This window comes from Acanthopagrus latus, chromosome 16 (assembly GCF_904848185.1).
Source record: "Acanthopagrus latus isolate v.2019 chromosome 16, fAcaLat1.1, whole genome shotgun sequence".
NCBI classification, from domain to species: domain Eukaryota; kingdom Metazoa; phylum Chordata; class Actinopteri; order Spariformes; family Sparidae; genus Acanthopagrus; species Acanthopagrus latus.
The window spans coordinates 8,974,024-9,000,884 of NC_051054.1; the positions used below are offsets into that span (position 1 = coordinate 8,974,024).

The following is a 26,861-nucleotide window of genomic DNA, read 5'->3' on the forward strand; positions in this document are numbered from 1 at the left end:
AACAAATGTCGTCATGCAGTTTCTACGTGCGCGTTCATGAGTGAAACCCGTGACCTGTGCGTCAGCTGTCAAGCCGCACAACACGCATGCACACGCCGCGGTGCTCAGTCCGTCTCCGTTTGCGAGGTTTGTTTGGACAACGAATGAATCAGAAAATGCCCATAGAGACCTGGAACACTCTCAGTTCGGTGGCTGTAACGTTGCTCCCCATCGAGCTGGACCGAAGCGACTCGCTGACAGGGGAGTAGTCTGACTCGGGTTTATGTCAGTTAGAGGTGGAGGAGGAAGGTGAACAGGTTTTCCGGTGTTGCAACGTTGCATACTTGCTAATAAGCTAGCATCGGACCGTTGGAACCAACCGGCATCGTTAGCTTAGGCTAGCAAAGCAGATGAAGCCGCACCGAACGGAAGGAAATGCGGCGTGAGCTCGTCTTTAATGTGCTTTTAATGTGTCGTTTTTAAGCACTCGTTGGTGTATTTAAAAGAAAAAAACATGTTAAGAGCGTCCCTCAGGTGAGGTGACAGGCGGAGGAGGTGGCGAGGTTGAGTGGCTTGGATAGTTATGAGCAGTTACCGTTTTACAGCCAAGACCTCCACACTGAGCTCGTCGCTGGACGCTAAAGGTTCGCCGGTCAGCGTCGACGCGGCCAACAACAACAAGGAGTGGGCGCTGGGAAGCGATGTGTTCCCGTGCTGTCACGAGATGAGCCCCATGGACGAGGCGATGCAGGCGGGGATGTCCTCGGTCCAGCCGGGACTGGACGGACACCTGCCGCTCCTCCACGCCAGGCACCACGGCGCTCAGAGCGGACTGCTGTTCGACCTGACCCCCCCGGCAGCCTACCTCGACAGCGGTTCCCCGGAGTACAGCGACACCGACGCGAACAACGCGGGTCCGTTGTTCGAGAGGAGGAAGAGGTCGCGGTCCAACAGCTCCAGGCACCGCTTCAGCGAGGTGGTCACGGAGCTCGGTCCGGAGGAGGTGCGGTGGTTTTACAAGGAGGACAAGAAGACCTGGAAGCCCTTTCTCGGGCATGACTCGCTTAAGATCGAGCTTATGTTTAGGAAGTACTGTGAGTTGAACCCCGGTGGGTCAGGCTCCCAGTGTGGCGGTGAGGTGGAGGAGGAGTGCGGCGGCAATAACGGCGTGGAGAGCAGAGGGCTGAACGGCGCGGTGCCGGTGGAGACGAGGACCAGCAGTGTGCACGGAGGCCGGGGCTCGCTGGACACATCCACCGTGTCTTCGGATGAGAGGGACCCTGACAGCATTGAAATCAACGTTGAGCCTGTCTGTGTGCGGGGAGGGCTCTATGAAGTGCATGTTAAAGAAAGGGAATGCAGTCCTGTTTACTGGAAGCGTGAGTATCATAAAAATCAGGTGATCAGTGTCTATAAAGCTTTATATATTATTATTGCTTTGCATCAGTCACAAGTGGTGTTGCTTCACTCACTGGCTGCATCACTGAGTGCATATCTATATGCAATAATTCCTCCACCTCATATATTCTTTATATTCTGCAGCATTATGGCTGGCAGCATGCAGATAATGACCCACAGCCCCTCACAAGTCAAACAAACTAGCAGCTCATTAATCATTCCACTCATCTTTTCTTGCTGACTGCTGCATTGTTTTTGCAGTTTCTCTCACATGCTAAGTAATTACTTCCTCTTCTCTGGCCATCTCAAACAACCCAGGAAGTCAGTCAGTCAGTCAGTGTTGGCCTGAGCCGATGTGTGCTAACTAATTCATGGATATTTCCAGGAATGGAGCAGTGGACAAATGAAGGCGGTCGCTATAGAAGCCTCAGAAAGCTGACCTCCATGAATGGGTTCATGCGTAGCTGGTTCTTTTGAAGGTTAACACACACTGACATCCCAAGAAGCAGTTCTTAGCTCGAACATTCACGCTGTGGATGTACAAAGTCCTTTGTAGTCAGCTCAGGCCCTCACCGTGCCTTCACAGCTCGGCATATACGTAGTGTTGTGTTAACACTGAAGACCCTGGTGCACTGCATGGGAGATGGAAACTAATACAAGAAGAGATTGTTTGCAAAAGAGGAGAGAGAGAGGCCAGTACTTGTAATGGGAGATGTGGCGAGGAGAGATGTTTATATACTGTAATCCAGGGAGTAAAACTTCTTGAAATACAAAAGAAATTAAGGATTTGGTCCGTGCTTTGGCATGAATTCGTAGTAGCTGTATGTTTGAATATGTGCATACAGCAAACACAGTGAAAAGGTCCCTTTTCCTCCCATAACATGACTTATCTTCACCAAACAGACCTTAACAAATGAGTAAAGAGTACCTACTGTGAAGCTCTATCAGTGTGTCTGTCCTGTGTGTCTATCTCAGCGTCATGGTGGGCCTCTATGGCTGTAGATAAGAAAATGCTCACGTGTCTTTTGTATTTGTCCAGATGAGCAGTCTCACTCTGTACAGAAAGTATTCCTAGACTAAAAACCGCCAGTACAATCTTATTCACCACCAGAGATTCAGTTAATAATTTCACTCAAGACTGTAATCAAAACTGGCCTCGCTCCATAAGCCTCTGAGACTTGGCCCTCCTGGATTTTGCCAGAATTGTTGAGTGAAATGGAATTCAGTATTTAAGTAGGCCAAAACTCATTCTGGAAAAGTAAGTGATGCACTACTAAAGAGTGACTATTGTATCACTCATGCGAGGGGGATACAATGTGCAGCCCCTGCCTACAGCCACGATGACAGGCAAATTAAAAATAAATCAGGAAACAAATACAGGACTGTACATCAGCGAGCTAGACCTCTATTTCAAGTCACGGACATGAGGATATTCACGATCATCTCAGTTCTTTTATTATCCCTGTAATAAAATTCACCAAGCTGAACTCAATGACAGTGTTTTTTTATTGTGATTCACATAAAATTCTTTTATTGCTCCATCTTTAATTGCGTGTATCCTCAAGTCCTACCTTATATGAGACATTTGCAAAACTCATGTTTTAAAGTGTATTGAATCTACATTTCTTATATCCATGTTTACTAGCTAGCTTGTTTACTTCCCTGCTGTTGTTGTTGGCACATTGCTTCATATCTTGGCATCTCACTACCGTCTTTAGATTAGTGGTACAAGAAATAGATTTCATCCAGACACTGTATGTGCGGCATAAATGAGTACCCACTTATAGAATAAACAGCCGCGTAACATTTTTTTTTTCCCCAAAAAGTCCCCACACTGAAGTCACTGTTTTGTATGTTAATCCATGTTATCGTTTTTTTGTCCCACAGAACAAGATCATATTCCAGTCATGAGAGGCCAGTGGTTTATCGATGGTACCTGGCTCCCGTTAGAGGAAGAGGAGAGCGACCTCATCGAGCAGGAGCACCTGAACCATTTCCGTGGGCAACAAATGCAGGACACCTTCGAGACGGATTTGGTGGTCAAGACCGTCGACAGCAAAGATGGTGAGAGAACAGGAAAGGGGAGAGCAGAAGAGTAAGGGTAATGTTTTTAGTATTATTTTAGGAATGACTCCATATCTAGAAAAGGATTCAAACTGTATCACCACTGACATATCTGTTCTGGTAACTAAAATCAGAAAGAATAAACTTAGTTATTTATTATTTAATTTTTGTGTGGGAATTTAAACAAAAGGCTAAAACATTATTGCTCATTCAACAAAACACAAAAAATGAAGACTTCATCACTGCTGCATTCACCAACTCTGCCGCATTTTTTTATCCCAGGCAGGCAGCATCTTGTAAAAGAGCACCTTTTATAGTGCTGTGTGAGGGAACCGAGGAATTGAAATGCTCCCATAGGTGTTATTTGCCATAAATTCCATTTAAAAGTAAAGTCATGGCCTTCAGTATAAAGCTAGAAGAAAAGCATTGTGCAGTCATAAACGGTGAATGATGTGACAGCCCTGCCCGCTTTAGTATCGATGCACGGTCAAGAGAAATGAATGACGCAGGTGCTTCCATTCACTTGAGCGTCGGTTTTTGTCGTGTCACGCTCCCAATGTAAAGCAGGTGCAGCTCGTACATTCTGGCACGTCTCTGTCTCGCAGGGAGCTGGCACAGGCGAAATGTAGTACACTTTAGCTGTGAAAGGCAATAAGAAAGAGGTCCTTTGATTTAGCAGTCTCCTTAAGGCAGCCAGATCCACAGGACCTTCACTGGTGATGAATGTGTGGGTGTGTGAATGTGGCAGATAAATAGAAAAGGAGCACAGAGGGGAAAAAGATGCAGTTAAAAGAGAAAATATTTAGTCTGCATTATAAAAACGGAGTAAATAAAAGTGTAAGAGACACAGAAACATGCATCAAAACATCACCAGGCCAATCTGGAACATTATGCAAAATATGTAAATCTTCCATATAAATCAATGAACCACAGTGATTGATCAAATAATTTTAGTTCCTGTAACCCTGATTAGTTGAATCTGAATAATATCAGCATAAAGGACTGTTAATCACGGTTAACTTGCTATTAACAGGGTAGTCTGGAACGTCTTAAAAATGCTTGGCTTTAATCTGGTGTTTCATTGACACAATCACCCACGTTGCCTAAACCAGAATTTGAAATGAAACAGTGCCTTTGTCATGTGTCTGTTGTCTCCTTGCATCAAAATGAGTGAACACTAAATAACTGTGATCATAAAACAGTCAAAGTTATTGTGAACAGCTGGTTAGGTAAACAGAGTAACAATATAAATGGATTGCTGTGGGTGTGAAGAAATTCTCTAAATTGTAAATTAGATTTTTCTGCAATGACATGTCAGGAAACTCAGAATAGATTAAGGCCTGTAAATAAATGCATCTAAAGAGCATAGTAAGAAGTTGAATCCTGTTTGCATTGTCCCTTTTATTATATGCTCATTGCTACCCGAACTCTACCTGAAGTGCATCGTAGTTTTGAGACAAAACTGAGAGGTCTCTCCTTGTCAGTAAGCATTCGTGTACATGTACACACCGGCACTAAATGGTCTGTACATGGAAGAGGGTATATAAACAGTCACAGAGGACAGAGGGATCACAGTTAGATTATCTGCAGCCAGGTGTGTGAATTATAGCACAAGGGCAAATTGGTAGGAGGCCCCTCTCCGCTGCACGACATATATATCATATGACCTTAGCTTTTCCTGTGCGTGACCAGCAAAGTTGAATAGTGCCTCATGATTCTATAATGTAGGGAGAAGTATGTGAATTGACTGCATTTATAGAATGCTTTCCAGTCTTACTAACCACTCCATGCGCTTTACAACACAAGACAACATTTTCCCATTCAGACAATCATTCATACACTGATGGCAAATGCTACCATGCACTCTCACATACTGATAACCCCAAGGACACTCAGACATGTAGTCTACAGAAGCCATGCACTGAAACACTGACCTTTCCGATTAGCAACCACTCTACCTACTGAGCCACATCCTCCCCATACAAATATGTACATACCCTTACAATGTATGGGATTACAGTGATATTTTTACATGTTCGTTTAATGCATGGAACTTAGAAATATTATCGAGCATCTGCTTGAAACCCTCCTGCTGTCTTTGCTGGCAGATTGTTTTGCACTCCTATATTTAGCAGCGCGTTAAAGCAAAGCGAGTGATAGATCACGTTAATTCGCCCTGTTTCAGTCTTTATTACAGGGGGCCTTTAGAGTAGCGTGTTTCATCTTGGCAGCAATAATCCTAAGCACTAGAAGCTATAAGTCGTCTACCTTGAACTGCATTACAATAGATAAATGGATCATGAAGCCAGTGAGCTGCGTGCGCCCTGACATTACTGCAGTACACACATTTCTCCTGCTATCTCCCCCTCCCTGTCTCTTCTTTCTCCTTGTGCCTGACTAGCTAGCTGAAACTAAAGGGTAGCAAAGCACGGGACATATGGTAGACATACTAGCGTGCTATCTATGCAGGCATAGCATCCAGTGATAACATCACAGTGTGGGCAGGACAAAATGTACATAATGTCCTGTTCCTTCATGATCCATATCTGCTTTTCTCCTTATTCTTCAGGAATCATACAGGCAAAATCAGTAACATTGCTTATCCAGTCTGTTCTGCTAAAGAAATCTTTTAAAGAAGATCAGTCTTAGTATTTTAGTCACATATGAACAGTGGTAGTTTTCACAGTTGTTCGTTCACATTATCAAAAGAAAAAAGGATGATTTAATGGCTTTTGTGAAATAATAAATTCACAAATGTTTGTGTTAGAAAGAGCTTCTCTAATCAACATTTGTGGTTCTACTCTTCTACAGTTTTCTTCAATTAACTTAATACACAAATTCATCATCCCTAATGAATTGTTTTGTGTTTGTAACTTTTTTAATAGTGGCTGCAGATGTTTGATTATGAACTTGTGGTATCAGGGCAGCTCTTATATCAGTTATTGACGCTGAAATTGCCCCAAGGGCATCACAGTTGATTGATCCTATAAACTGTCTTAATCCGCATCTTTCAATGGGCCAAATTTGATCACAAGATATTTTTTTTTTAATAGCATGGTGACACTGTCAGATGCTGAAGCCGTACTTAGGAAAATGTCATGTGCAATTATCAGAGAACTTTTATTGAATTAGAGGATCCCGTCTACTCACTTTAAGCTTCCCTGATTTGTTTGCGTATTTGTAAAGAGCAGAAAGCCTGTGGTGAAGACTGTAAGGTGTGTGGCTTTACTGGGTGTGTCCCAGTCTGTCAGGCATCACAGACGTCAAGGAAAAATAAAGCCAGCAGGCTGGGCACTGTGTCATCTGTCAGCATAACATGTTTGGTATTTCGGAGGTATAAAGGCCCACACAGTGGTTTATGTATGCTACATATTCAGCTGCATATTTTTTTACCCAGCACTGAGGCTTGGAAGACGGAGCTTTGAAGAACCAGAAATTGCTCATCTAATAATAAGCTCTTATGTTGTATCTTTTATTTCTTGCGTGATGTTAGACTTGATCGTGGGTGGTATTTAAAACAGCATATGTTTGTTTGAAATCATCAGGTGTGTCGAATCTTTCACCCTTAATTGGCTTGAGTTTGTCTAAACCTGCTTCTCATTGTGAAGACAATCCCTAGATTTGTTTGGTCTGACCTGGAACTTAAAGTTGACGGTACAGTCATGCCTTCAATTGACCACAAGTCATGCAGTGTGATCTTAACCCCAAGGATGGTCATAAACTGCAAACTATCACACATCAACTGATCCTCAGTACGTCCTTATAAGGATTCTGTTTAAAGTAGACATTCAAGTCATTAGGGAACACCTATTTATGAATGGATCTATATGCGCTGTAATGTCCAGATGGACTTGGCTAATAGCTTTTACAGCAAACAAACTTCCTGTGCACTCAGCAGGTTTCTCCCCCTCCTCTGCTAAGAGACACCGCTGACATTTGCAAGTCTGATGTCTGTGTTATCACGGAAGGAATGATTAAGTCAGAGCTGAGCTAAGACTTGTGGACTTCGCCTATTTGATTAACAAATGCAGAAAGGTCTTTTTACATGTCTGATCAAGATGTCTATTTACCACCGATTGACTGATTTGATTGAAAGAAAAGCAGCTGCAACGATCTCATTTTTTGGATAAGTGGATTATAAAATTTGATGTGGGAGCCATCAAACCTCATAACACAATCAAGTTATTACTGTCAATGTGAAAAACACGTCATCTTGTCAGTGTAGGATTTGAACATTGTTTAGTCCGGCTAATTGAAGCAAGATTAAAACTGTGTTAATATAATGACAAGCTGCGATTGTATCACTTTTAAATGATTACTCCAGTTACTTGAACATGAAAGCACAATTACGTGTTTATTCCTTTTATTAAGCTACAGTAAATTGATATAATGTGGAACGTTGTTTAGAATTACACTGCATATCATATTTTTCATTTGTACAGCTCTGAGTAAGAGTAGTAAAATATTCTTACAGATCTTTGTGTTCTTGTAGACAGTATGTTCCTCCCACTATCGGTGGAATTCTATAAAACATTTATAATATACAAAATATTTATTACACTTTTTATTGACACTAAGTAATACTACCTTACATGCTTCCAGGAAACTTTACACTTTGTGGTGTTTGTTTTTTGTGTTTCACTTCTTTGCAGTCATAATATGTTCACTAATTTCTGGTCACAGAGGAGTGTTGGGTGTTTTGGCCCTACATTTATATGTTTTGGTGTGTAAATGATAATACCTGTTTGGAATGGGTCCTTTGCTGATGGCTACAACATGTCTGTGATGGCCATCTCAGACTGTCAAAGTTACATCCACTAAAGTGCTTGTTTTAGCCACTGACCGGCTGATCTTGTGATTGTAAGTATTTGACAACATTATGGGAACACGTCCTGCAGAAATAGATGTGTGTTGGATGACAAGATCCTTTTTGTAACCAGAAACAATCAGTTGAATTATTAGCCAATACTTCTTGCTTGGACTTCCTCTACATAAACTCCAAACTTCCCTCTCCAACCCTGCCTCACATTTCCACCTCGTGAGAATTCAGAGCGTGACTTCTCCTGAAGTGAGGTGTGTTTCTGGTTGAAAAATGATCTCTTAAATTATCAAGAAAAGAATGTCTTGGCAGAAATAGTTTCGTAATGTTGTCAGAGACTTAGCCTGTCATTGGCAAAAGACGCCCCTTTAGTGTACTTAACTTTTACTGTCTGAGTTGCCCTAAAGGCTTACACTGTAGCCATGTCACGGCTGTCATTTAGGCAATCTGCTGGATCAATTCTAAAGTTCTTTGTACATCTGAATTGTTTGCATCCAAAAACATGCAAATATAGGGCCCAGGTTTAGGAATACAGAAATTACTCTTTAATGTCATGTAAAATACACTAATAGTTTGTATTATTTTCTTCGTATTTCAGTCACGTATTATGTGGAAAAAGAGTTCTGCCTACCATATTGAAGGTTTAACAAGCAGAATGTTTTCCCCTTATTCTGTCTGTTAGAGTAGCAGTGTATTACACACACACACACACACACACACAAAAGTCTTCTAAGAAGTGCTTTACTTTTTTACTTACAGATTTCTGTAATGAGTGTAAAACAGAGGCTATCGCAGTCATCTTAGGCATATGTCAAGCAGCGCTGCATTTTGAGCTGTAGGTCTACATGTACACTGGCCTGTTACTTAACCACCACGTCCTGTCAGTGACCAGTACAGGCTCTGTGTCCAGGGCCTTGAAGTGGTAACCTGATAGCAGCGCTGCTTGATAGATTGGCCTGTTAAAGAGTGATGACAGCGGTAGCCTGTGTGACTGACACCAGGGTAATGGCCATTACTCACTCTCTCTTGGTTGTTAGTTCTCTCCCACCTGCCCCCTTTCTACCTCCCTTTTCTGTTCAAATGGAGTGGATATCAGACGAGTGCTAAAACTACATGTCACAAGCGCAAACGCTGCCAAGGTACTGTAAAATGCCACATTCTTTTTTTTTTTATTTCTGCTGTACTAGATGCTGCTAGCTTGTATCCTCTCCTAGTAGAACCTAGGTCCTTATGGAGCTAGCTTTTCCTTTCTGTTGTGGTTCAGATGTTGTTCAAACTTAATATTTAGAACTAGACCTAGGCTCAGTTAGAAATGGTTGTATTTAAATGGATTTGGCTGCTCTTCCAGTTCTCCATTGCAGCCTTAACTGGGCCTAGTTGCTAGAACTCCTTCCTTTGTGCTGTGACCCAGAGTTTGGTACTTCTGCTGTTGCTGCTTTTTGAGGAAATCTTTGCATCTGTCTCTCATCTCCTTGTTGGAATAGTGAGTAGACACTACCGGGGCAGGACCCCTTATACCAGTGGATGTGAAATAAATAAACTGGTCCTCAAAAAGCCACCCTTCTCTTCCCCCTTTTTATCTCTCCAGCCCCGTCTCCAACTTTCTTTCTCGTTGCTTTCTCTCTCTCATCCCTTCTGGCAGTATGACCATCATTAATGAACCACCAGCTCTCGCTCTAAGGGCAGTGAACAAAGCTCTCTGTTGAGAGCCAAGCACAAGTGATGAGCTGAACAGAGGAGCTATTGTGGGCCTTTTACTATAGCTCCCTAACATAGTGCGGAGAGTCGCCCTCTTAGAGGTCCATCACTGTCCTAGTTTTGAGTGTATCGACCCTCATTAATAATGCTGAGCAAAGAAGTGTACACCCATAGTAAATCCAAGCCTACATAGATCTAAAAAAAAGACCTTTGATTTTACTACCTGGGTTGTGATTAAGTAGTACACTTTTGATTTACATTAGTTCAACACCCCATTTTTGTCCCATTCCGCCTTACAAAAGTCCTTTTTAAGACTGTCAATGAAAACCATATATATAATAATATTATAATTGTTTATAATTGCTCTACAAACGTATTTATTGAGTTTGACTAACCTACCTTTTATGTAAATGTTATCCTTTACTAAGCTTTTAAACATGTTTACGATGCATCATAAACACTTAAATAATCTTACTAAAGCATAAACATGTGAGTAAGCATCATAAAGGACTTATTATTACCTAACTACTAACGCTTATTACAAGGATCTCAATATAAAGCCTTACTGGGAAAGTAGCTTTTATGTCCTTCATGCTATAGCTAAGAAAAGGTTCTTTAGAGTCCTAGACCAGCATCATTGCACACTACATTAGTTCCTTAATTTATTTTCTTGTCTTGCGTCTTTTCTTTTTAATTGTCCGCTTCCATCCTCTTCCCCAAACTCTCCCACACACAATTTTGTTGTTTTTCTTCCTCTTTTTCACCCAATTCCTGATCACATTCTTTACCCCTCATCCCTTACTTTTTATCCCTCTCCTTCATGTTGTGTCCCTCAGTAATTCGCCCGAACAGTCTTAGAGAACTGCCTCAGTAAACCCTTCAACCTCTCCTGGTTGACTGCCAGCTCCTCTGTACACTTTGATCCCCTTCCTTTCACAAGGCATTGCCTTTCATTGTAAAACAGGAAATGTCCTTGCACAACCCCCAAGCACCACTTCATCTGACTGGCTACATGCTCACTTCTAATCTAAATACCATCAAACTTATATTTTATATTGATGACGCCAGCTGAATTGAGAAATTTGACAGTTTCTGTTCTTTCTGGACTCCTGTTTTACAGTTGCTACAAATAAAGCTCAACAGTCTGAAGTGGCTCCATCCACCCTTGTATGATAACAGTGTGCAGGTCTCATTGCAGTTGCCACTGTCCTCTGAGTCCATGAATTAGATGAGGAAAGGAGGCCACTTTAGACTGTTCAAGATGAAGTCAAACTAGATGATTTGTGATATTCTGTATGGTGGTAGAGGGTTAAGTCTTTGCTTTTGAGTGGTTTTATTTGAGAAACTTTAAAGATTAATTGAAACATGCAACAGAGGAAACTGTTTGCAACTGTATCTTCTCAAGTTCCTCGTGGGCTTTATTCTTTTATCTGACTAGAAAAAATGACATCCTAGACTTTGTTATTCCTCATTAAACTTGTGCCATTTACTCCAACACTTATGTTACTCTTGACAAACTCTCCTTCCAGACCCTTCTGTCTGTGTCCGTCTCCTGTAGAGATAGCCATTCCTTTTTGTCCTCAATCAAACTGGTCTCAGCTAAGGTATTACAGCTGCTTGGCCTTGTATTACCCAGTGGTCATGCTTGTCCAATGAAGAAATTAGCCAGCCCGGCAGCCACAGAGGCCCATCTAAACTCCACCATGTGACACACAAACACACATGATATATGTCTTGTTTTATTAACTTACATGGGAAGTGGCAAGAGGAAACCTTTTGACATTCAGTAAGTCTTTTGATCTCAACTGCTTCTTGAAACAGCATAGTCAAACATGTCATCTTCTAGTAGTTTCCATTGTTTGTGGAACTATGCTGTTACAAGTGTCAAGCAAACAAAATGATAGTCTGGAACATCTTTATTTTTCCAACTTCTTTACCCTGACCCTTAAATGGGTTTAATCTCCAGATTGGTTCAGAGCAGTACAAAGAGCCATGACTGTGCTCTGGACCCCTGCCAAAGTCCTCTACCAATCTCATCCAGATGAACTTGACTGTGCTGTACATTTAAAGGACATGCCGCAGAGACATAAATAACTCTCAAGTCAACCAGTTTCATTTACTGCTTCAAGCTTCTGGAGAAAGCGTTGTCTCCTCTCTAGTCATACCTCTGCTCTTACTTGCCCTTGTCACTGTGATACAGAAACAACATGGAGAAAAAATTAAGATTAATTTAGAAATCAGCAGTGTAAATTTGCTGCACCATGATAACGTGCAAGCAGGACAGACAAGCAAGAGCTGAAATATGCAGTCATGGTGTGCGATAGTTTGATGTGTTTTTCTTTCCTGCAGATCAATGCTCCAGAGTGCATTTGATTGAGCTGTGTGCATACCAGTAGATCGATCCTAGACTAGGGCTTTTCTGTACTGCATTTAAGATGATCACAATTTGGGATGATTCTTACAGTGTTTGTCAATCTCTCTCTCTCTCACTCTCACTCTGTTCTTTCCTTGAAATGTGTAATCACAACCCTTTGTGTCGGTGAACCGTCTCCTTCCTGATTTTCTTCTCCCTACTCTTCGCAAAATCTGCCACACCACCTGCCCTCCTCACTTTGCTCTGTCCATTCATTCGCTCACTAACTCCTCTCTCACTGACCTCCTACAGCCATCCACAGTCTGAAGCTGAGTCGGACCCATGTGGATTGGCATAGCGTGGATGAAGTATACCTCTACAGCGATGCCACCACTTCCAAAATTGCACGCACCGTCACCCAGAAACTGGGTTTCTCCAAAGGTTTGTAATGTACACACTGTCAAATAAGGGCAAACAGATCCATGATCATACTTTGCACATGTATTTGCACTAGTATCAATACTGAATCAATTTGAAACCCACTGTTAGAACAACTGGCTTAAATCATTATTGTACAGACCAAGTGGATGGTGAAACATAATGGATGTAAAGTATGTCCTTCATGTTTTTCTTCTAAGCTAGCTGCACAAAAGGTTAAATGGGGTCTATTCTTAGCTAAGTACCATCCTCCAGGTTTCGAGGAAATCCATTCAGTAGTCATGTATTCATGTTGACAAGCCAACTAACCAGCAAACAGACTTGGGTGAAAACATTGCCTCCTTTAAACAGAGGCTCTCCAAAGTTTGTACACATCATCCTGTGGTGATTATGAGTGTCTATACTAAATTTCATAGCAATCCATGCATAACAACTGACCAACATTCTCATCGATAGACCTAGCATGGCTAAAAAACCTACACTGCTTCCCTGCACATCACAAATGATAGTGCTGCATTCAGTGCACAGTCACTTGCTATTATTAAACAGTTTAAACATGGCTGGGTACAGTTCATTCTGCTAACTGGATTAGCCCAGAAAATCATGCAGTGTCCGTCTGCCATTCTGAGTGGCTAGCTTTAATAAAATGGCCCAAGTGTAACTGAAGAGTTTGACCTGTATGGATGATTCCAATCTGATTTCCCAGCGCTACAGTACATTTTCATCTTCTGCTTGCAGATTATAAGAGGAGGTGTTCACACTGATTGTTTCAATCTCCCCTGACACACAGATGCTCAGTGATGGGAAATCTCCTTAGTGTTATCCAGACAGCGGCTGAGTCCATTGGCTCCTATCACCTTGCGGCACAGTGCATGACTGGACCAGACTACAGATTCTAAATTAGAACACACACTCAACCCTGAAGGCACATTACAGCTTCAGAGACTCGGTCCACAGTCACAGCAGGGCTTTATGTCTCACCCACTAACCTCTTTGGACTGAACAGCACGTTACTTAAACAACATATCTGAGATATTTATAGCTTTGTAGTGGGAATGCACACATTTTAAAATACAGCACAGAAAATACTTAAATTCTTGCGCTTATTACTATTTATTCATTTTCTTACTGTACAAAAATCACAAAGAAACAGCTAGCTACAATAAGTAATACTCCAATCCTGTATTCTGTCCTCTTCTAGCCTCCAGCAGTGGGACACGGCTGCATCGAGGTTATGTTGAGGAGGCCTCACCTGAGGACAGACCTCCTCAGACTACACATGTTGTCTTTGTGGTTCATGGGATTGGACAGAAGATGGACCAGGGACGCATCATTAAAAACACTGGAATGTGAGTTTTTAAAATGATGATTTGGTTGAGGTTTCATTTGTATGCATAAAATGTTGTCTTCCCATAATGTGAAGTTTGTTTGTTCACTTTCTCTTCTGTCTCACACTTATCATTCTGCCGTTCCTGTGGCTATTACAAAGACATCTCACTTCTTCCATCCTTTTGCTTTTTACTTTTGTCTGTAAGGACACATACATAACAGAGTGATAATATCTTGTTCCTTTAAATGGTTGTTCCTTGAAGTGCAATGGCATTTTCTATGAGTCTCTTGCCTTGTTTCAAAGCTTGCTGACAGTGGGTTTCAGATATGAACCTGTCAGACAGGTTCTTGTAATTACAGATAATCAGTGGATTGGATAAATGTATACCGGTACCTAGTTATGAGGTGTTCTCATCTCCTCCCTTAATCCTTCTCACTCTTTGTCTTCTCCTGCTGTTCTTTGCCTTTATACTTTGTGGTGTAAAATTGCCTGCAGTATGCTGGGGAAGAGAGAACAATGATCTGAAACTCAAGGGAACAGGGAAACATATTTTCCTGATGCATTGCATTCATTGAGCCTTTACAACAAAAGGAAATACAGAGGTAAATTTGCAACAATACATAAGGCAAAATATTTGTAGGAAACAAAAAACACTACATCCTAATGTGTAAAAATCCAGATTAAATGCAAGCAAATTATTGTAAAAAACATATCCACATTTCAAGCCTGTACTTTCATGTGTGCCAAATATAGCTTGTGTTTGAGCAGCATAAACAAAAGTCAATTTCCTCCCACTCTGTCAGGGTGCTGGCACAACTTTCAGAGATGCATATCTCACAGTTTTGGCACGTAAAACCAAAGCTGTCAGTGTAGCTTGATACCTGATTCTTTAACAAGCCCATCAACTTCCCTTTGCTTTTAAAGGCTTTATGTTCTCATAAGAAACACAGTCATTAGCAGATATTTGTATAAAGGTAACAATGAGGAAGTTGCAAAGAGAAACCCGACAAAGCAAGTTTTCTCTAGCTGCAGCTCATTGGTGTATCGGCTGATGAACACAGAAGGTTGTCTCTAGAGCCATGCTTTGGTTGGTCCATTTTAAGCTACTGTCAAAACATTGGTGCATCCATGCCCCAAGGAACAGTGCTGCATTTTGAGCATATTAGATATACTGGTCAAACCACGTAATTACAATGAGATGCACGTTAGTCCAAAACTATTTTGGTAGTTTTTTTCCCCCCATAAGCTTAAGATATGTACAGGGCTGTAAAATGCTGGATTATCATTTTGAGCATCACTAACCTTGTGAAATGACTAATTTCACTATCAATATTTGAGCCATTTGGTCTAATAACATTCTGAAAGTCTAGGAGGGCTGTACCATTAAATTGGATCTATTTGTTTATTCCTTTTCCAGTTATTAGAGGGCTAAAAGGGAAGTTTAGAGCCACACAATGTGTAGGTTTAGGGTGATATTACACCCAGGAAGTCAAACTTTTTTGGCCTCATGTGCCACTGAGCAGTTTTTCAAATGTGTGGATGGAGCCCCATCTCTGACACAGTATCCAGGTCCATTGTTGCAAGACGGTGAACTCATTCTAAGCAAACCAAAGCAGAACAATTAGTTTCAGGTAATTACACACTAATTAAATCATAACTCTGGATATTATATTTCATTTCTGCCATGCGATCCTCCTAAATCCCCCCAAAATCCTATACCTTAAGCTAGAAACAGTACTTTTCATCTTTTTGTCTTCATGTGCTGGTCTGTGTAAAGATATTTATGACCCTGAATGGCACCGCTGCTCTGGCCCTAGTCGATGAGCATTACAGGCAGTAGTACAGAGCGTGCAGACCAGAGCCATGTGTGTCTCTGTGTCACAAAGTCATCGTCTGGCAACAGCCCGCAGCTTAGGCCGGCTAAGCAGGTAAAGTAGACCAAGTCAAGCTGCAAGAGAGCTTTAAGCCTCACTACCAGCTCCCTGTGGATTACAGCATACACGCTTTCCTCAAATGAGAGGAAAGATCAAGCTGAGACTTCTAGCATGTTCCTTGTTTTGTTTTTAGTTAGATTGTGGATTGATTTCAGTTCAGGGTGTTAACAGTGGCACTGAAAGAGGGAATTGTGGGGGATTTAGGAACTTATTATGCTTTTAAATAAAAAAACAGAATGTCTTTTTAAATCCTACTTCAGCTAAAGCTCAAAGTCAAAGCTCACAGCCCAATTAATGCCAAACTAAAAGCCAAGGAATCAGTGTACATGCAGCTCTGTAATGTAGCGTTCAACCCTCTGAGCATTCAAGTTCTCCTGCAGACACACCAGCCTGCAGGTAGTCCAGTCAAAACCTGCATTAGCTGCCCCATTACAGGCCAGCTACCTAAAAGCCCCTCTCAGCCTCCATTTACTCATGTCAACGCCCTACCTCAACCTCACTCTCTTTGTGTAGTTAGTGTTTTTCGTGCGAGCTAATGCTGCCCCATATAGGACAAGTAAATTTGATGCCATTCTGTGTGTGCTGCATGAGGGAAGCTGCTGCATCAGTGAGCAGCAGAAGGGGCGTCACTCTTCTCTTCCCGACAGTCATTAAAGTGCAAACACAGCCTCCCAAGTCAGTCTTTAGGAAGGCCAGATACACGTAGAGGAAATTACTCATCCATTCAGTATATGTCATTATCATACACTGCTGTTCAGACAATGTGATGGTGACATTGTTTCTAAATCAAGCACTTGTACGCTCTCTTTGTAGCTGAAAGTTTGGTCGTATTAATTAACATACACCCAGAACTAAACACCATGGGCTTTATTGTGTCTGTACAGGCTGAGGGAGGGTGTGAGGAAGATGGAGGAGAAGCACTTTGCGGAGCACAACGACGAGCATGTGGAGTTCCTGCCTGTCGAGTGGCGCTCCAAACTTGCACTGGATGGAGGTCAGTATCTTCTTAGTATCTTAGTCTATATCTGCCCAGTGATTACAGTTAAGACCGATTACATGCTGCTCTCCACACTCATTGTTTTGTAAGGCAGTTTTGTAATGGTTTGTTACACACAACCGTCTGGAAAGTTGCCCTTGGTGTCTAGACGAACCATGTCTGTCATGTCACGGGCTAACGTCAACCAATCAGATCAACTGTAGGAAAGAGCTACCAGCAGAGCCAGTTGGGAAAGCAGATTGTTACCAAAAATAATCAAGAGAAGAGCAAATACATCTGTAGAAAACCCTTCAGTCCCATTCTTTTTCAACAAAGAATACTCCCCAGTTCTGATACAAGTGATGTTATTGTAGCATCTACAGTGACCGATTTAGGAGCCATCATTTTGTTTTCAATTGCTTCTCCTGCCGATCATTCCTAATAGGACACTGATTGGTCCAAACCACTGGGATTCAAACATAAGTGCATTGTTTGAAGCTTAGCGAGATGGTTTCACAGGATTACTTGTTAAGATGATCTCACACCTTCATCTGCTGTGCGAGGTTACATTAGAGACACCTCTGAAAGTAAGGTTGTCAAGCTCATTAATATCTCTGACAGTGCCTATAAATAGTGAACGTTGCTGTCTTTGTAAAGTAGAGTTTATGACTCTTTTATTGCATTAGTTTGCATCAGGTTTTTTAGTTGTAACTCATAAAGTGTCCACTTAGTGTATGACTACGGGCGTGGTCATTAAACTGTGATATTGGTGCTTTGTGTCTGTAGATACGGTTGATTCAATAACACCGGACAAAGTGAGAGGACTGAGAGATCTTCTCAACAGCAGTGCCATGGATATCATGTACTACAACAGCCCCCTTTACCGTGATGAGGTGAGTGTCGAATGCTGCCAGACACCTGAGGAATTCACTGTGATGCCATTTCTCTGTAAAACCTCTACACTCCCTGTCTCCCCAGATTACCAAGGGCCTAACCCAGGAGCTAAACAGACTGTACACACTTTTCTGCTCTCGGAACCCTGAGTTTGAGGAGAAGGGAGGCAAAGTGTCCATCGTGTCTCACTCCCTCGGCTGCGTCATCACTTATGACATCATGACAGGATGGGATCCTGTGCGCTTCTGTCTGCAGGAGCATCACGCTGTGGAGGAGGAGCTGGACCTGCGCTGGATGTCCTATGAGGAGAGGCACGTTTTAGAGCAGCTGCGGGTCACGAGGACGAGGTAGAGCTTGCTTCAATGACTTCTAACTTGGCATCAGGGAGTGTCATAAGAATCCTGCAGAGATTATTATGGAGAAAGAGCCCAAGATCTGAGGGAGGCACGAAACAGACCTTTTGATTAAAACACATTTTAACAGTCATTTGAGGCAGTAGTGAATTTGGTTAGTATTCTGCTACTAACCAATGAACTGCCTTCATGTTTGTTTCCTCTCATTATGACGCATTTTTAATTCACCATCAGCATTCTTAATGTGAGCAAACATTACAAGCTGTTGAAACCTTTGGAGCCACTCTCTTCTTCTATTGCAATATCGATACCTAGCAATTATCTCCCTTCTTAGCACACGTAATAGAGTGTGTGCTGCTCATCTCATGTTTCATTTTCAGGTGGCAAAGTTGAGATTCCTGTTTGCTTTGTGAGCAGAAGGGTATTGAAAGGACACGGCTTTTGATATATTTCTTCTGCATCACCCATTGCCCTGTGTGAGCATTACCGTGTAGTGTGTGCACCATTACCTTAGATCAACAACGTTTTTTTCCAGTGGCCTCTTGTTTGTGAGCGGTAGTAAGATTGTTGTATGAATGGCTCAAGGACATGCACTCAGAGGACATTTTCTATAGATCATAGGAGAAATTAGAAGAGGAAGGTTATGAAGTTTTTTGCTTGTATATCAACAGGATGTATGCAGTTCTAAGATAAATTAAAACATTTAAATGTAGTTTTAATGTAATTAAATAGGCTCAAATATGAATTTCTGATGTCTTAATTGCCACACATGTGTTAACTAATTTCCTTAATCTTATAATTTTAATCTAGTTTCCTTTATGTCTAATACCTGTAGATGCCTTGATGAACATTATGTCCTTTTCTGCTTCAGGTTAAGAGAACTGGAAAATCAACTCCTCACACTGGAGGCCTCTAAACCCTTAGCACCCCCAGCCCTCAAATTTAAGGTAAGATCCATTATGTTAATATGTACTACATGACATTACTTTAGAACTATAGATAGTTGTGATTTCTGTTAGTTTGTTGAAAGGAAATTTGTTAAGAAGGTCAAACAGTAGTGCTCGAATAGTTTTTGGGATATATTCAACAATCTTTGCACCATTTCTCTCTCAGGTGGAAAACTTCTTCTGCATGGGCTCTCCTCTGGCGGTGTTCTTGGCCCTGAGAGGGATACGCCCCGGCACCAGCTGCCATCAGGACCACATCCTTCCCACCGCCATCTGCAGCAGGCTCTTCAATGTCTTCCACCCCACAGACCCTGTGGTCAGTCCCCTTTTATCGCTCCAGATGTTACAGATGCTCTCTCTCACTAGGGTTATGACAGCAAAATCTTTTTGTCTTTTCTTTTTAGCCCACACACATTTAGGGTGTGATTTATTAGCAGGAATGTTCTGTTTTTACTGGACCTGCCATTTTCCACTGTGGACTGCTAACAGAAACCAGATTTGTAACTCACTCAGTCAAGATGTTTACATTAAAAATGTGCAGAAGTTCAGTCATTGATTTGTAGTTTGATTTTTCTGTTCAGGCCTACAGACTGGAACCCCTCATCCTCAAACATTACAGCAATATTGCCCCTGTTCAGATACACTGGTAAGAACACAAATCTTACCTCTTATGACATTTATTGTTATCTCTTGTTTGTACAAAGTTTGTATGTATAATCTGAATATTTGGGGTGTTTTATCTATCAGGTGCAGTGCCATTAACCCCACATCGTATGATGAGATCCGACCAACCTTCCTAAACCCAGTCAAAGATCCAACATCTGACACTGAGAGCATCCCCAGCCCCAGCACTTCTCCTGTCCTCCCCCGCAGACACTATGGAGAGTCCATAACCAGTTTGGGCAAGGCCAGCATACTAGGTAGGTTATTACCATCACTTCTAAACTTGTTGTTGATCAGAAGAGCTATAAAGGTGTTGAAATATGTCAAAAAGGTTACCCTCAAATGTGTGAGGATGGGCCTCTGCCGTGAAAAGGATCTGAGGTCAAGAGGGGTGGGGGTAATATTCTTCTGTAATGCTCAACTAAAGTTAATGCCAAGTTAAAGTTAAAAGACATTAAAAGCTGAGCTACCTTAATCTAAACCTATACTAATGCATTCAACTTTCCTGATTTTAAGACTGGCAAATAATATGAGAGAGAGCTGAGCAAAATCAATTTGACTCTGCAGTTGGTCATATTTCATAGGTGAACTATCATCTAGTAGTAATGTGAGATGCAACAACATGTCAACAGTGCCATCATGTGGACAGATGAAAGCAAAATGAGCTCATACACTTTGTTGTACTGTAATACATTTAATTAAAGAACTGAAAAAAGAAACAAAAGCAAGTATTTCATTCTTTTCATCCCATCCAACATATCTCTTTTTTCTGTCTCTCTCTCACCATCCACACTCAACGTAGGAGCGGCGAGCATAGGGAAGGGCATTGGAGGCATCCTCTTCTCACGTTTCTCCCGCTCCAACAGCCAGCCCTCAGTGTCTTTAGGACTGGACGGAGGGACAAACACTGATGAAGAGGAGCAGAAGCGAACAGAAAGCCAGTCAGCATACGGCCTCTCCACCATGGCCCGGCCCACCTCACCCATTGCTGACACTTCGCGTTAGTTCACGTGACCTATCCGACACTAAACAACGCCAAGTCTCACATGTGAGGGTATTATAATGTCTCCTTTTGTGTCTTACAGTGGAACTGGAGCGGCGCATCGACTTTGAGCTCCGAGAGGGTCTGGTGGAGAGTCGTTATTGGTCAGCAGTGACCTCACACACAGGCTATTGGGTCTCACATGACATTGCACTTTTCCTGTTGACCTTCATATACAAGCAGAAGACGCCACCCTCTGATTTGGCAGAAGATACTCCAGAACCGGACTGAGGCAGCACATTTGTTACAACACATTCACACTTGAATGGTGTCTTATATCCCTGAGGGGTCATCTTCTTGATGAGACACAAGAAGAAACATTTATTTTTCACGCACAAAAACTTCTCAAATACACTAATTATCTCTTTACCTGAAGCTCCCTGTGATCCAGCTCTTTTAAAACTTGGGAGTAAGTAGTGACCAACTGACCTAATTCCAAGACGTGCATTTTGGTCTCTCTTTGTGTAGTTTGTACACAGTTGCACACCCTAAGGGTGACAGTGTTGGACAAGGAACCCCTAAGGAGGTGCACCCTTTTCCAGTATGACCACGAGCTACATATAAACACAGAATATGATGCTAATGAGGTGGATGCATGGAGTTTGCTGCACCCAGAGGAAGAGAACTCTAACTTCATCTCCAAGTCTTGAACCTAAAACAGCCTGTTGATAAAGTGTCCAAACGTTTTCCTAGTGATCACTGCTTGCATCCAGCCTCTCTCCAACAAACTCATTCTGGAGCCTTGTGACACACTTGCCTGACCCTCCGTCTCTGAGGCCTCGAGTTCTGTTTTTTTTTTTTTTTTTACAAGGAGAGAGAAATATAATTGTCACAAAACAGAGGTTTTATCTTTAGAATAGAGTACTACATCAAAAAAGAAACTTAATGCTAACAAGCAAATGCAATGCCTTTCAAAATTAGCCAAATATTATTATTCATGCAGAATATTTCTGTTAAGTTTTTCTTTAAAAATGTAGGGCATTATCCCTTTAATAATGTTTTGGAAGTACAAAGACAGACATAACAAACATGCTATTTTCAGTTTGTTTTCTTCCTCTATTTATTTTTTTATGTTCGCCTCTTTTTAACATTGTTTGACTCTTGACATAGATATGCACCAAAAGAAAACATGAGCTAAATTCCACTTTTATATTCTACACCATCAACTAAATGTCTCTTACAGATGATCATTGCATCATCAGTTTCAATGTTACATTAACACACAGGTTTACAGCCACATGTATCATGACATGCATTTAAATGTTCTTTAACAAGGGCAAGACATGTATAGTCATGCATCCAGTTTATGTCATAAATCTCTTGGTGATGTCATTTAAAAGAGCAAGAGGTCTCACTCAGAAACAACCATCGTCTTTCAAATTAATTTCCGTGCTTCTATATTAAGGACATGTTATGGAGAGAGTTTTCTGTGCTCTATCTTTATATTGATATCTAGAGGAAATCAGTGGTGTATTTTTTCTTAAGATAAAAAGAAATATTTTTCCTAGAAATTTCCAGGCTCTTGTGGACAGAAAACTGAGATCTCATTGTTGGGAAAATGGGATCCAAACCTGCGGCCAAATAACATTTACATGTCTCGCTTATTAGCTGTTTGGTTTTACTAATGCTAAGGCTAACTCCTGCGCTATGATAAAGAGATTGCCCCTCGGGTAAAGGTGCAAGTAGCTGCCCTTTTATTTATGATGCATTGCACACAAAAAGTTAATTGCATCTCGTTTGCCTTTTTTCTGACCAATTCACTTCGCCCCTTTTGAGCAATGCATATGTCAGCTTGCCTTTTTGTCCATGTGGGGGGGATAAAAGGTTTCTTTAGTCTTAAATTTGTGTTTTCTCACGCTAGATGTGTCCTTGGCAAAATTGACAAATTTACTCCAAAAACGAGCGTGAACAACGGGAGCAGCAAATCAGACACTTTGTTCACTGATAATAACTTTTGCTGCTTGTCATGACTCATGCCTTCGCTTTGTCAGAGCAGTTCACAAAAACAAAATGACTCCAGTGATGATGGCTCGTATGCCTGTCAATTGTGGTCCTTTTTGAAAAAAAAAGAAAGAAAGAAAAGAAAAACACACCCAGCAGAAGTTATAAAACATACTCACTTTGCATGGACTTAGTCATAAACTGAATGAACGAGAAGACGTTGCAGAAAGTGCCAACACACATCTAAGAGACTGCTTTGTGGTCTTTATTGAGTAGAAAACCACACATGATTGTTTATGGATTTCAAGTCATTTGTAAGACGTTTGCGATGGATGGAGAAATGGAATCAGATTTTTCTGTGGTTAGTTACATATGACAGACTTGATTCTTGTCAGTGTCAAATTTTCTCTGTGTCCTACTTGTTACAATGTTCTAGTTACCTACAAGCTTATTTTTAATTTGCTGTGGTGCAAGCTGCTGCTTTACTGTTCCACACAATCAAGGGCTGTTGATTGGTCCACCACTGGCTGGAATGGGTTTAAAACGTTCTTATGCAAAGGCCCACTTTCTGAACCCAGATAGGGGACCAGGAAGTAAGCAGGGACAAATAAGGGAGAGGGATATGAAAGTGTTTCTATGTTTGGTGGATGTTGCCCATTCATCAGCTATGGATTGCACAGAAATTGTTAAGAAAAAAGCCCATTGTTGATTTGATTTGATTTTTGCTGAGCATGTTTTGCATTAGATGCAGAGAGCAGTTTTAACATGTTACTTGGACGGCAGGCATGACGTTTACTTTATAGACCTTAGACATGTAATGCAAAATACAAGGACATTTCCATTGTTGCCTCTCCATCTTAAAGTCACACAGCGCGGGTTCAGACACAGCGAGTATTGTAGGAGTGTGAATGGAGCGTCTCGGTGATAACAACAACGTTCCTGCCAGTCTCTGTGATTTGGCTGTATGTGACATTGTTCCGTTCTCTTGATTCAAGCACAGATTTTCAACTGTACTCACTTTGCCTGCTACAAAAGAAGGAAAAAGGTCAAAATACATTGTACTTTTGACTACATGAGCATTTAATGCACAGCATTTTGAATGATTACAATATATTTTTTCTTGTTAAAGGAACCATAAACATCAGGGAAACGTCTGCTGTTACATGTTTTCGTAACACTGTTGTTGACACCACTTTGAAGCCATTATTAACCCTCAAAGACCGAGACGGCTGCTGGCGGCTAAAAATATCTATTGTTCTGAAATATTAATAACTTCTGAACAGCTAATTCTATCCATGTGCTTTAAAAACTCGTGTAAAGGAGGTTTTTTGTCTTGTTTGGGCATTCAGGGCCCGCATAGTAAACATTTTTACACAACCATTATCTGTTGCATTGATTGATCTAAAAAACCCATGTAGTTTCTTCCTCTGGTACAACAGGCAATGGTTGCAGATGAGCTACATTTGTTCCTCCATGTTTATTTAGTGACCTTTCTCTTTCCTGTTAGATGAAGCAAATGTGAAAAATTGGGATTCTAAATCTGTCTGACTGACACTTAAATCTCTCCTATGGCATTTGATGCTGACTGCTCGAATGGGGTATGAAAAACGGCAAATACAGGAGAGTCAGGTGGCCCCCAAAACTTGTTCTAGGTCTTTGAGGGTTAAGTAAAAGAATGAATCGCTGTCATGTATGCGTCTTTGAAAATGTTCCAATGTTAATCCCGAGGGGCCTGCAGCCATATGTTATCAGTCACTGGGTGAGAAAGAGAAATGCGTATTGAATGAAATGTGTTCAATTTGTGTTGGAGCACCACTGTTGCTGTAACCTTTTGAATGGAAGTCTGGGAAAAGTGTTTTTGTCTGTTCTTAGAGCTGTGCAATAACCCATGCCTGTAATGGATTCTAACTGCCATCCAAAGCACTGTATTTATTTCCTTTTATTAAAAAGCGTTTCTTTTTTGGATACAAGGACTACTACTTCTTCTTAATCTGTCACATCCCACAAAAAAATCACAGAATCTGTTTTTTTTTCCATCGAGTAGGAGGAGAGTTGGTGGACATTTTCCAGAGGAAGATGGTCTCATTGCTCATTTCCAGGCTAATTTCTTTGGAGGACAATAGAGCTACTTGTTCGTTTGAAACTCAGATCAGATTCTTTCCAAAGAAGCCCCCCCGATGTGAACAACAAAGCTGACTTATAGATCGTGAATGGGCAGCATTGTGATCCTCGAGCGGTCATGGCTTCCACATGAGTTACTCGCGCTTTAATGCTGTTAAGCAACATCTGCAGAGGCACGGCTCACACATGGGAGCAGTGATTAGGAGCAGTGATTGTCATAAATAATGCATTGGGCCCTGCTGCTCTGCAGTTTGGCCAGGAGAGGTCAGTCATCTATAGTTAATGGAACAAAGACCCCCACTGACATCTGTTGTCCAGTGCCCTTTCTGGTTTCCTGTTTCCATTCATTGCCGTTACTCAATTGAGCTATTTTGACATTTTTGATTTGTGTGACTTGATCAATTATGTTCAAATGGGCAGAAAATACTTTAACATATTGAACCAACTACATTCAAAACTGCTAAAAAAAATATATCTTTTTTTTTTTTTTTTATAACTGTGACCCATGCAGACAGTGTAAACCTCTTGAAGCTGTCCCCTTGCATCCTCAAACCCTATGCCTCCTCCTTCATCTCCTCCATCCCTCGTCATCATCATTATCATCATCAGTGGCGGCCGAGCCGGCCAAGCCTCCCTATCTGAATCTCCTGCTCTGCATCTGACTCAAATGTTTACTCTGCAATTAAAACAAAGCCTATAAAAGGCAACGGGTCGGGTGCCAGACACCGACGAGGGGGTCGGAGCAGCGGGGAGAGTTTATAAATTGCTTTGATGCCGAGTGCAGTACGAGGGCCCAGATTCCTGAGCCGGAGGATTGGAGCTCCAGCAAGTTCACCGGGGGGACCGAGCCAGAAACGCAGATGATTCATGGGTCTTTGCTGCAGACCACTTGGAGAGTATGTGTCGAGGTGTGTATTGTGCTTTGGAAAGTAAAAGGAGACAGCAGCCCTTCTCGCTCCCTCTCTCTCTCTTTCTCTGTTTTTCCCCCTCAGCCTGTCATTTTTTGCAGTCATTTGATTGAATGCAGGTATGAAATATCATCATTCATCCGCAGCAGTGAAGATGTGAGCAACGACCTGCAAAAGATATTATCTGAAGGGATGAAGGAAGCCAGGATCTGTGCACACCGATGACATGCTTTTACATTCTTTTACAGTGAGCCCCACGCGCTGTCATCCCAGATACAGATGACGACGTCCTGTTACAATATTGAATGTGGTGCGTGGCAAAAAGAACTTTAAAGCTGCCATATTGTAAAGCTGTCAAGTGTTATTTGGTGTCTTTTTTATTATTATAAAGCAGTTGTTGGTGCTATATATTTATATATACTGTTAAAGCATCAAAAAGTTCATTGTTCATCAAAATGCACACAGCGACATTCAGAAGCTATGCCTTTAAAAGAGTCGAAAACACTTCCGTTAGGTTGTGATGTCACAAACGTACAATCAGCACCCTGAGCAATGCCTTAAGTATTTCCGCGGTTACAAAAGCCAGATATATCTTATCTGAAAACATGGTGGGCGGTGCCTGCTCAGGCCGGTGAGGACCAACCAATCAGAGCAAACTGGGCCTTTCAGAATGCGGCAGGGGGGCTTAAAGACACAGGCACTAAAATGCAGAGGGTGGACAGAGGTAGAGGTGGTTTAACTACTTCTTTAGTACATCTGCTGGGTGGCTTGTGAAGCTTTCCCTGGGGATTAATAAAGTTTTATTCTTATAATACTGCATCAAGAATTATTTGATTCTATTTGTGTTAAACTAAATCTGCAAAGTAACTAATAAGTAAATAAAGAGTAAAAAGTTGAATATACTTGCCTCTGAATTGTAGTGGAAAGGGAATATAAACTTGACAAAGATGGAAATAATTAAGTAAAGTAAAAGTACCTCAAAATTGTATTGAGTAAATGTACT

General features: G+C 41.5%; 1 protein-coding gene across 1 annotated transcript; it reads left to right on the forward strand.

The window, feature by feature from the left end:
- Positions 1-45: 45 nt before the first annotated feature.
- On the forward strand, positions 46-24,800 carry ddhd1a (DDHD domain containing 1a). The gene is made up of 13 exons (XM_037071264.1): positions 46-1,358; positions 3,265-3,441; positions 12,624-12,752; positions 13,951-14,098; positions 16,898-17,007; positions 17,776-17,882; positions 17,968-18,230; positions 19,108-19,183; positions 19,350-19,499; positions 19,765-19,829; positions 19,931-20,103; positions 20,649-20,846; positions 20,932-24,800. The coding sequence occupies exons 1-13, from the start codon at positions 563-565 to the stop codon at positions 21,117-21,119; spliced, it is 2,580 nt and encodes an 859-aa protein (XP_036927159.1). The 5' UTR covers positions 46-562; the 3' UTR covers positions 21,120-24,800.
- Positions 24,801-26,861: the final 2,061 nt, after the last annotated feature.